The 12,389-nt window shown below is 41.9% G+C and overlaps 1 protein-coding gene across 1 annotated transcript; it reads left to right on the top strand.

The window, feature by feature from the left end:
* The first annotated feature begins 364 nt into the window (after window positions 1–364).
* Window positions 365–8,550, top strand: LOC125178132. The gene is made up of 6 exons (XM_047881203.1): window positions 365–571; window positions 907–1,028; window positions 1,250–1,402; window positions 6,809–6,901; window positions 7,316–7,474; window positions 8,452–8,550. The coding sequence occupies exons 1-6, from the start codon at window positions 442–444 to the stop codon at window positions 8,548–8,550; spliced, it is 756 nt and encodes a 251-aa protein (XP_047737159.1). The 5' UTR covers window positions 365–441.
* Window positions 8,551–12,389: the final 3,839 nt, after the last annotated feature.

Raw genomic sequence — 12,389 nt, 5'->3', positions numbered from 1 at the left:
TTTTGCATTGAAATTATGATAGCCAAAATATAATTCCTATCACTTGTTTTTAATTGTGCCATTTCATGTAAATTAATTAAAAGCAACCTCATTCAGTTGAAAACAAATTTTTGATGCAATACGTCTTACAAAAAGTACAGGACAAAAAATTTTCCTTGTTGTTAAGGAATGACTGAGTTTAAATTTGCTTATCCTCTATAAAATAGAGCATTTGACAACCATTTCAAGAAGGGTTCAAACTTCACCCATTTAAACTTATGCCGCAAAGGACTTGTCAGCTAATGGATTTCCCTGGGGTGGTTTTAAAAGTGTAACTGCTTAATGAATTTTTTTGTGCAGATATATTTATATACGTATACAGATTTTCTCAATAATGTGTCACATAGCCTGAAGATTTCATTTTTAGCAGTTATTACACATCTACAATCATCACATACTATCATGGCAAGCAATGCATTCAAGTGCCGGGTCTTGCTGCGCCAACTCCCTGCAGCTGCCGTGGGGAGGGGCTGGTGTGCCATGCCAAGCCTCGCTCAAGTGTGTGCTGATGCTGGCAGTGTGAAGTGTGAAGGTGAGCCTGGCATTTTGCTCCATCCTGCACTTATAGTTTATTGGCAGGGTTGTATGTTGCTCTGTTCATGGTGGGGAATTGAATCCAAAGTTTTGTAATTTACACATTTCCAGACAAGAATTTCCATTTCGAACAATTATTCCATTACAAACAATTATTCCATTGCAAACAATTATTCCATTACAAACAATTTCCATTATATTACAATCAATTATTCCATTACAAAAAAATCAATTGCATTTACCTATTTAGGAAATAACTAAATGCTTCCTATGTTGAGGAAACATTTTCCTGAGGAACATTTTTCACCTTACTTCACTGTTTCCTTTTTGCAGTTTTGGATGCTGGGGCTGCCTCCTCAGCCCCTGAAGTTCCAATTGAGAACATCAAGGAGGAGCTGTTGGATGCAATGGAGATTATAAGTGTAAAGGATGAACCATTCAATTATGATGAAAAGGTACACATGTTAGCTGGCATCTGAAAACTTGATTATGATATAATCTTTTGTCAAAAGCAAAAAATTTTGAATAAAAAAATGTAAAATTTGACATATTTTATATTTGCATGTATCTTGCAAAACAATGTTTTATACTAATGATCATATGTGCCAAACACAGCAAGATTTTCCAGAAAGATTTTTTTCTCATTAACGGAAATATTTTTTATCTGTCTTGGCAGGCCCGTGAGCTCCCCAGCCCTGGTTGTTGGGACCCGCCAGTCCCTCCTGCCCCGCTGTGTGTGCCCTGCAAGAGGGAAGCACCAAGTGAGGCTCATGAGGCTCCCCACGCCCCCCAACAACCCTCAGCCATGGCAGGGGTGACAGAAAAACAGGTGGGGAGTGTTTGCCGGGATAAGAATCTTCATTTTGTTAGGGGCATATCCTATGTTGTTTTATTGAAAATAATAATTTTGAGTGAACTTTGTATGAAGATCAGGAATAAAATTAGTGAATCTGTGGATCTCTTTGTTGCTCAATCAATGACTTGTGTTGAAATTTTGATATCAAGCATATAATATTCATGAAAATACTCTCTGTTGAGTGAAAGTCTTCTTTAAGCCAGCAGCTCTGCAATAAATTTTTTTCTTTAAATTTTGAAGACCTTGATATGTTCATGTCAAAATTCCTAAGTATTTTTCCTGACACTTGTCCAAGGATAGGTAGAGAGGAAGGATATTATTAATGCGAGGCAAGACCCTCAGAATATTTTTGTGAGGCAAGACCCTCAGAATATTTAAGGCATCATTCCTCGTATTGAGTCTGCATTCACCAAGACAATATTTATTGAAAAAATATTATGACCACATTTTTACCATTTTCAAAAGTCATTTTCCTGTGCCTGCAGTCATTAACTTATAATCTAGTTTGTTAGTGGGTTTGGTCAGCCATGTGCTCCTTGGAAGGATGTTCCCAGTGAGGCTGTCATGGGCATCAGTGCATCAGGAGTGTGGGGTGCTGGCATGCATATTTTGTATGATTATTTGTTTTATTACACTTCATTCCTGGTTTTAATATTTGGTAACATTGTTCTCATGATTCTAATTTTGTTAATTTGTATTTCGCATATCTATTTTAACTTATCATTCATATTATCATTGTGTTTTTGTTAATATTACTGACGAAGCTGATCTCTAAAAAAATTCTCTTTACATTGCAATGTTCAACAATTTTCTTACAAAATTTAGTTTCTGAGTAGAAAACTTAAGTAATAAGTTGAAGTTTTTCATACATAGCGTTTGCTAAGAAGTAACCTGTTAATTGCTGTAATTATCTGTCAGGTGACAATGTTGATACCATTTGTCCCTGGATATTTCCTGATTGATGTCTTCCTTGTTGAAGATAATATCCTCCACATGCGATATGTTCATAAGCATTTCCTTGTATTAGCCTTTCCTGTTTATCAAGTCACGCCCCTGGTGACATCAAATAGCGAAGCTATAAAAGCTGTCTCAAGCGATTAACTTCAGTCTTGGGCCGAGAACAGTCGTGAGTAAGCCATTACTCCTGTTCGTATCCAATGCAAGAGAACATGTAAAGGCAAGAGAAAATATAACTGTGCTGAATGTAAGTATTTTACTAATTTGAAGACTAACTTAACAAGTCACATTATGTTCAGGCACTCGGGTGAAAAACCTCTGCGGTGTCCTGACTGTAAATATTCTTGCGTCAGAAAACCTCAACTGAAAAGGCACATTGCATAGACATTCTGCATAGAAATACCTGCTCTAAGTAGGCATGTCCGTCGCAAGCATTATAATGAGATTCGGACAAAAGGAAAAAATTTTAAATTTGTATTTGTAAATGTGGTTTGTAATCCTTTGTATATTAAAAATATTTTATATTTTAGTTTTAATTCTTTTTAAATGTAAGGGCTAGCTGTGCTGCCACTGGCAGTGCTCGAATAACTGATGTTTTTCAAGCTACTTTGATGTTTTATTTTCAACGGAAGTGTTTTTTGTATGGAACGCAGACCAGGCAGAGGCTGAAATAAAATCATTAATTTCATAGCAACTTTTCTTGTTTTTCTTTCTTGTTTTGTGTTTTCTTGTTTTTTTCACTTGTTGGGGCTTGAATGCTGTTCATTGGAATATCAGCATCCATTTTTCTTAAAGACTTCATGAGGGGCTGGAAGCCATCAGTGTTGTGATAGTGGCAGTCATGCTCCTGGGGGTAAATGTGTTGCAGTTACCCCCAGGTTTACTGACTGATGGTTACTAACTTTGCTGCTGGTTTTCTGATACCAGAATACACTCTTGTATTGTTGTACAAGAAAACCGAAGGGGGCGATCGGCAAGAGAAGTTGAGACTGACGAGCGGCGTGAAGGAACTGGCTTCCAGTTTAGAGTCCAGTCACCCTCCACCAAATGAAAAGCGAAAGCTTTTTACATGTGAATTTTATAGCCACGAGTGTTAACAAAAAATAAATGATCCTTACTTCAACCTTAAATGCCTTCTATAACTCTCCTTGTCAGCATAAGTGACATGCCGGATCAGTGGCAATGAATTAAAAAAATTAAGATCGGACCATCATAATAGCCTAATAAACCAAATTTTTGTTAACATTGTAATTACAAAAAACGGGATAAAATAGTTTATCTGTCATCACATTTGTTATAATCGTAATCGGGCAGAATTGAAATAGTTCATAATGCTCAAGTTCCCACTAAAAACTCTTTACGTTCACCGTCAGTATTGCACAGTTAGAGCACGAAATTTAGGTCAACCAATAATTCACATAGGCGAAACGACAGCAGGGAACACTGGATATAGTCAATGGATTTCCAAGTATGAAATAATGTTTGCGTGAATTAAGATGAACGACGACTCTTTTAGGGTAACTACTTTCTTGACCAGTATGAAGATCTCAGATCTTCGCCAGGAGAGATATACCTTTGTCATCATATCTCCATACGTGATCCAGCACATTTTGATTAAATGTACATGCTATGTGACCAATCAGTTGAGTAATAACAATTATTCATCTGCAGTCATTCATCAAAACAAGGGAATTACAACATATCAAAGGTAACCTAATGCCACACACTGGCCTGGGTCACGCGGGATAGGGAAACTACTGCCTAATGGAGGTCAATGAACGAACCAAAATGTTAGTTACATTACGTCGACCAGTTCAACCTCGTGTATATCCAAAAGAAGAACGTAGCTCAATTCCTGACGTTATTGCCTTGAGCGTGGTATAAGGCTGTGCCACAATAGAGATTCGATAAATTAAGATAGCAGCAAATAGGATATTCTGGATGGCTTCAGCGCCCCCCCCCCCACAATGGTTAATGAATCGAGAAAATACATTGCTTTACGACGCAAGTTTTGGCCAAATTTACAGTCTGCTGATCGGGCACAAGGCTGTAGAAGTTGTTTTTTTACTTTCTAGTGAAAACGCAGGCAAGATATATCAAAATATCAATTTCTTCTAATCATAGAAAATATGATATTCCGCGGGTTTCACCCTCAAAAACCCATTGTAGTTTTACTGGCAAGGCAACTTTCGGCAGTTGAGTCAATGGCTGCGATTTAAGACGCGACTTGCGGTTAACGCAATGATGCACATGTCGTTCATATGGATGTCTCGTTTTCAGTCACCTGGACATTTCAGGGGCAATTGTAAATTTCGGGAGTTATATACAAGGCCATATAAAGTGACCAAGTTCTGGGGTATAACGAGTAGAATCCCTAAACAATTTAGAGTCGCCCCAGCCCAAATCAGAAGCTGCCGCGTCTGTAAATTTTCACTGGGATGGGGCTCCAGACAGCATTGAACATGCTAATCGACAAGCTAGTTCAACGAACACATACCGAAGCAGGAAACTGTGTTTTGTACCATTATACCATTTCGACGAATAGCAATTATATCGAAGAGATGGCACAGGGTATCCAGGAACTCAAGAGTCAGCAACGAAAGACACAGATTTTGCTAGTTACCCGAGAAGGTTGACTGCATCTGTGTAGATCGATCACGGGACACGATCTACTTTGCTACCCTACCCTTCTGCCCATATATCTGAATGAATGGCGACCGGAAATAATCCGCCTCTGGGGAAGCCTCGACGCGGCTAAAATACAGGTTATTACTATCGTAGAATCAAATGATGATAATTGTGACGAGTCCAATAACGATAACCGCCAGGTCGAAGGCACTGTTGAGGTAAGTTGTAAGAGATCGCGCCGTGGTAGGAAGATGCAATTTAGAACTAACAACGCTTACATTTACTAGAGATATTAGGCTCCTCTGTGTAGGAGTAAAAATACGAATCTATGGTATTAATGCACGTTTAGTAAGATTAGCTACGCTATTTTAGTAGGGATGTCGTGTAGTGCCCAGCGGCAATGTAGCGGGAGAACTTCGCTCCATACAGCGAAGTCACTGGGTCTCTGCCCTAACGTACGAGGATTAATTAAAATAGATCAGCGAATTCCCAACGGCTACAAGGTTTATTTAAATTTCCAGGAGAATCAATGCATGTAGGTACACTATTCAGACATTAAATACTGATATTTATAGCCATTACCAAGTGTGGTAGTCAGGCAAAAGTAGACTACCTACTCGCTATCAGCAGCTCCCGAGAAAACTACCTACGCATACTTTTTCTCTTCAGTCTTTGTTAGAGAAGAGCGGCGGCTGAAGAATACTAATAGAGTTCAAAGTGCACAAGGCCCGCTACAGCAACACTGGCAACGCGTCTATATATAGCGCACAAGGCCCGCTACAGCAACACTGGCAACACGTCTATATAGCGCACAAGGCCCGCTACAGCAACACTGGCAACACGTCTATATAGCGCACAAGGCCCGCTACAGCAACACTGGCAACACGTCATATAGCGCACAAGGCCCGCTGCAGCAACACTGGCAACACGTCTATATAGCGCACATGAGAACTTTACTCGGTTGTCAGGAGAGCATTAATGTACAGGCGCTTGGTCGGAAGGGTTTGCGTAACTCTCCTTAAGGCCCGTTTGACAACTACTATCATGAAGAACTTGGCTAGCACTAGTTCTCTGTCTCAAAATCCCCCACCGACTGCCGATCTCAGTCATTATTCAGTTTACAAAAAAAAAACTGGTCTACAGACAGTGGAACTTGGAGCCTATCACCTCGATTCTTGAGCGATGAAACAACTCAGAGCTTGAATGCAATGAGTTTGCCACAAACCTGCTCTGGTATGAGAGGTATTCATGCTAATGGTGTTCAAATGATTACATTTTTTAGACCGATTATTGCGGGTGTTCAGTAGGACCGCGATTCATGAGTGCCACAAGGCACAAGCTGCCCTACGAGGCCTGAAATGGTCAGCGCTAATAAATTGGCTTCATCTTGTGACCAAAATGAAGACAAAGGAGAGCGCATAAGAGAGCTGATGATAAAGTTTCTACATGATGGGGTCGAGCCTACTTGGGCAACTAACTGTCATATAGCACCGGCCCACTCTAGTAACAACACTCAAGAACTGACGCCAATTCGCAGGAAGAGAGGCCGACTTCCAGAGAATTCTGGCGCTAAAACTGTACCTCTTTCTGGCAACCCTCCACCGACTGCTTCTCTCGTACAAAACTCGGCTAGCAGTAGTTCTGTTCCTTCTAATCCTGCAAAGACTGCTACGTTCATGCAAAACTTGGCCAAGCCAATGGACGCACGCCTCGCAAAGACTTAGAACTCGGAAAACGCTGAGCAGCACTTTACTGAATTAGAAAATGATTTTTACTCCTGTTCTTTCTTACCAGATGCCTCGTAAAACGGCATCTGGAACGAAGAAAAAGATGCTGCACATGCCAGCGATTCGTCGGCAGCGATGGACCGGAGGCAGGGAGCAGCAGGCAAGAACTTGTACCGTTAATGAGCATCAACGCTGCAAGGCCTGCAGTCGGCGCCAACAGCAACATGCTCGAGGTAACCAGTGACTGTTATATCAACCGAGTTATAAAAAACTTGCTTCAATTTTGTTGCTCTATTTTATTTACTTGATCTTAATTTTCACTCCTTCTCTTTCTTTTCCAGCTTCCGAAATTTATGTGCCCAGAGTGCAATAGGCCATACAGGGGAACAAGCCCGACTTCTAAGGTCAGTTTTAGATTCAATCACAACACCCTCATCTGTCGCCTACCTTTTGCTGTTATTACCGCTATGTGTGACCATCTTAGGTCTCGTTGAATTGCATGTTGTTCGAAAATTCTTGGATACTCTTCTCCAGATCCGGTGCTTAAAACTCTCATTTATTGTTGTATTTTTAGGCGGGTCAGGCTGCGGCCCAGGCAGAGGCAGTGGAGGAGGCCGCCGTCACCATGGCGGATGCAACCACGCAGGTCGAGGCCGCGACGGCCAACGCTCAAGAAGACGAGGAGAACCTGACGAGGGACGACGTCGACTTGGCATTACCATATGAGCAGGAGGTGTGGTGGGGGTTCTTAACCCTTGCACGACCAAGTTACCATATATGATCACTTGAACTCGCCTCACGAAAAGTCCCACAACGGCTTCCTATTGCTTTTTAAGACGACCTGATAATCCTCAGTCAACACTAATAATCTAATATTTTTATTCAATATTCTAAGATTTATATAATTAGTTTTAAAACTATCGTGTTCGTTCAAGCTTAAATTAAAACCCTAGATTCTATAATTAGAAATTCCCTGGCAAATTCCTGGCGAACACGAGACGCGTGCCAGACTGCTTCGTAGGCTGTCAAAGACGTACTCTACCTCTTGGTTTAACTATAATTAAGGCGTTACCCTAACTTAATTTCTTAATCCAAATTCTATCCAATTGATTTATTAATCTAGTTATAATAGTGGCAGGCGGCCCGGCGAGCGTGTAATCTTCGTTCAATAGATGAATGGGCTGTGCCTGACGCATGAATTTTAATGGCTAAATGAGAATCCCGAGACACAAATCTCGTTCGGGTTAGAACGGCCATCTGTACATTCGCTTACTTTTCTGGGCGTATATCTGTCCGGTAACATTGTCATGCTGCGCAATAATTCAACCCATCTAACAGATGACAATCTTGGTCTGAGCGGGAAGGAGCGGCTGATTTTCACAACAAGCAAACAAGATAACCAGCAGCCTCAGCCGCGACTCTATGGCCATTGAGAAGAAAGTAAGTCAAGTGCTTTTGCTCCGTTCGCAAAACGAATTGGTCATAATGTTTAAATTCTGACAAACTTGCTTACTCACAGCTCGAGTTGAGTGCGGACGCGTAGAAGTAAAACGTCCGTTTGTCGAACCAAGCCGGGTCATAATGATATACATTATGGCCATAGTCGCATTTTATTTGGATAATGCCCTGAATAAATTTTGCGGTGCATGCATGTATATTGTGTATAGTTTAATTATCCTGTAGATGTAATGTTATGGTCGTAATTTACAGCATAGTCACGTGCCGTACCGCGAGTCTAAGGTAACTCAACTGCTGCAGACATCACTTGGCGGTAGCGACGAAGACCTTGATGATGGTAAACTAGAATGACAAAGAACAATACGCAATAACCAGCCCTTCTAAATTCTGTTCGTTCTATTTTTTATCCTTGGACTGGATAATGTTAAGTAAGCCTTAATTCTTTACGATATCTAGATGGCAGCCGATATTGTACCTTGAGGCTCGCACTGTATGTGGAGCATTGTAGATGCCAGCGAGATCGCTTCTTCTCAATACTGAATTAGCCAGCTGGTGGTAATGTCTATGACCGCGACACGTCGGAAATTGAGGGAAAAGTCTCGTACCCTATCAATGAGTAGCCTCGTTATCGCAGCTTACAACTTCTCGTGAATGAAGTTCCGCCATTGTAGACTACCGACAAGCACTTAGTCACTCACTCTACAATACGAGCTCCTTTCGATGTACATGTTGAACTACGTGCGCACGATATGAGAGACGAGACGAGCTCAGTAAGAATAAGGTTAAAATTACGCCTGTGGGCTGTTCCGGTGGTGCCCGATGGTACCGTCGACCAAATTTTCACCGAGATGATGAGGCCATTTTCATCATTTTGTAGATTACGTTTTAGGTCGCCTGGATTACATAAATTCACCCCGGAATTGGGACGTGCCTTTCAATGTTGTACGTTGTAGACCCGCGGCTGAAAGCACTTTAGCTAAGAGATAAGATGCTGTGACTATAGGTGCCAATATCTATAGTCTTACGCAATAGACACAGTCTTGCAAGTGAGCGACGTTGCGTTACCTTATCTCGGACGCCGACCCTGCTATACACTAACTAGGCTTACACTGACTGCTTTATACAGCTTTCAACTAGGTTTTCAACACATACCCAACGCTTTGAAGCATTCGTAGTTGAAACCACAATTATTCTGATTGCAGCACTTGCAAAGAATCCTATCTACGTAGCTCGAATCCAATCTCGTCAACGAAATTGAGAAGGAGTCAAACTACGCGTCGCAGGATGGCGGATACTTCAAGCACTACTTAGCCTGAAGTAGACTAACTAAACTACACCTAGTATTTGCAGAAGATCGCCAGATTATAATCCATCGCATCAATAAATTCGAAGTTAACAACCGCAAAGATGCTCGGTGACTCGTAGCGTCGGTGGTACTGGTAGGAAAGCAGGATCAAACTTCTGGTAAGCTGTGCTGTCGGGACTCTGGAGGAAAGCTGAAGTTGGCCTTAGTCTTCAAATTCAGGTTAAAAGAAATCTGGAAGCTCGACTACTATATCAATTCAAAATTTAATAACCTAACATAGTGGTGGCACTGAAGAGTAGGCCTCATGTGACCTGTCGCAGATTCTTTTACTTTTCGTAACTTGTTCACAGAAGATCTAAAATCTTCTCATTTGACCGGATGTTTTCAAGACTGACAAAAGTTTAAAATAGCTACTAGACTTCCACCGGGTTCGATATGGTGCTAGGCATTTCAAGTCTGCATTCATATTTTTCCATAGCTGCATCTATATAGCCGTGTCGCCGGTTATCGTTCGCCAGCCTCAACTTCCGTTCGCTGAAACAAGGTTGACGAGTTTCTTCCCATTTGTCGCTCGCACTTACTAGATGTCGACTTCCTGCCCAAGACCTGGCACGACACTGACCGTTTGCATCGCGCTGAAGGACGATGTTCGGCGAGGCGGGATCTCCTGGAATCGCCCCGAAGGCCTGCAATCGCCTGTTCGAGTTGGCAGAAGAAGTGCTTGCGCGACAAGAGGTTCAGATCCACTGCTACATGCCTGAGCTCTACAAGCTCATCGACCTCCTCAGGGGCAACTCACACATAGAGCCCGGAAAACTGGAAGTGAAGCGGGACAAGCGAGGAAGCGAGCGCCCTCGTGCGCCACGTGAACTAGGCTCAGCATCTTCATGAAGTTTTTGAGGGCCTAAGCAGCCGGCACACTTCCTCGACCAACAAGAATGCTGAGTCATCGAGGTCACATCTTCTCATCGTCATCACCATGACTGTCACGTCAACGCAGAATGGCTCAATGCTGCGTGGTAAGCTGACGCTGGTGGACCTGGGCACATACTTTCAAAAAAAAAGTTCGTAATCGTAAGTTCATCAGACAATCATTGACGGCCTTTCGAGCAAAATCCACCAATAATAGACAAGAAAATAGAGCGTAAGTACTTACGTTCACTAGCGAATTGAAAGTATGGCCGCTGTCGCGGTAGCGAGCGTACGCACGCGAGCGGCGCGGCCGCCGAGACGCTCAAGGAAGCAATCTCCATCAATAAGAGCTCGTCTGCCCTCGTTGACGTCATCGCTGCACTCTCGTCTGAAGCGTCATTTATGCCTTACAGGAATAGCAAGTTGACGATGCTGCTGCAAGACAGCCTAGGAGGCAACGCTAAGACTTTAGTCTTTGTTAACATTTCTCCTGCTCTTCACAACGTCGAAGAGTTCATCGTTTCTCGGATGGACCAGACTTGTCAGACCATCCCGACAGAGATGAACTCGCAATCTGGGCCTATACTTTCAAAAAAAGTTAAGAGATCGTAAGTTCATCAGCCAATCATTGACAGCCTTTCAGGCAAAATCCACCAATCATAGAGAAGAAAATAGAACGTAAGTAAATAGAACGTAAGATACGGACGACAACGGCGAAGCGTGAAGCTGTTTCCGGCTTACGAACATCATGTCGGTCTCGAATTTATTTCTCTTGTCAGCAAGTCATATTAAAATAAAATGCCTTTATAGCCGTTAGATAGGAATTCAATTTTGCGGTTTCTAATTTGAAGAGACAGCTTTGTACAATCATAGGAGTTTGGATTCAGTTTCATCAGGTAGAGGAGAGTGCGAACGACAGGGAACTGTTATTCCCAAAAATACTTGCGCTTTCAATTATTCGCTAGGTAGGTTTTTAATTTGATATCTGCTAAACCATTGTTATCGTTCACAAAAATGTTAGAGATACGCACGCGTCAAGTAATCGTGTTATACACACGACAGAGGAACCTGTAAGCTACTGAACGTTACGTAGTTAGCCGAGATCAGCATTCGCTGCAGTCTTGTTATATATAGTCAGTCGTTAGCTGTCCGTAACCCTGAGCAGTCAGCCCTGTGCTACGAAGGTGGACTAGTAGCTGATGTCTGTGACTAGTATTTGCTTACTAGTCGAGCAGTGATGACTATAACCAGTGTGTCCTGCTGTCGTTTAGCCATGTGATTTACTGTTTTTCCTGATTAATGTTCTATAATACCGTGCAATACACAGTTGATCGTCTCGTATAGTAAAGTGCTTTTAAAGTGTCATCAAGTGGGCATAATAAACTTTTAATTTACGGAATTACGATTTTAACAAAGTGATATCCAATAAACTATTTATCCTGTTTGTGCGATTACGATTTTGACAAAATAGAGTTAATAAACCATTCTAAGTGTGACTTGGTGATTTTAATCCATTGCCATTTGCCACTGAACAACTTCTCGTAGTGCCCTTCTGCTGCCCAATTCTTCTGCTTTTCTGTAATAATTTGGAAGGTTACCAAGTGTTGATTGGAGATAACCTCTACTCTCATGTGCACCAGGTCATATTTCAACTTTGCAATGCAAACAACATAAGCTTCGTCTTTTTGCCAGCCAACGCAACGCATCTTATGCAGCCACTGGATGTGGTTTTCTATGCGCTTTTGAAAAGGAAATGGCGCGAGACCCTTACAAATTGGAAGCAAACTTTTGGCAAGAACATTGCAACACTCCCAAAAGACTGGTTTCCACGCCTCCTCTCAAACCTCTTGCACTCGATCAACAATGAAGTCAAGCACAATATGAGCATGGGCTTTCAAGCCACAGGATTGTACCCACTCGACAGGGAGCGCGTGCTCAGGAAACTTAGCAGAGAAACAAAAGAAATGTGGAA

Source organism: Hyalella azteca, unplaced genomic scaffold, assembly GCF_000764305.2.
Source record: "Hyalella azteca isolate HAZT.00-mixed unplaced genomic scaffold, Hazt_2.0.2 contig7307, whole genome shotgun sequence".
Classification (NCBI taxonomy): domain Eukaryota; kingdom Metazoa; phylum Arthropoda; class Malacostraca; order Amphipoda; family Hyalellidae; genus Hyalella; species Hyalella azteca.
The sequence above is the reverse complement of the archived record's forward strand: the minus strand, read 5'-3'. Positions and strand labels throughout refer to the sequence as shown.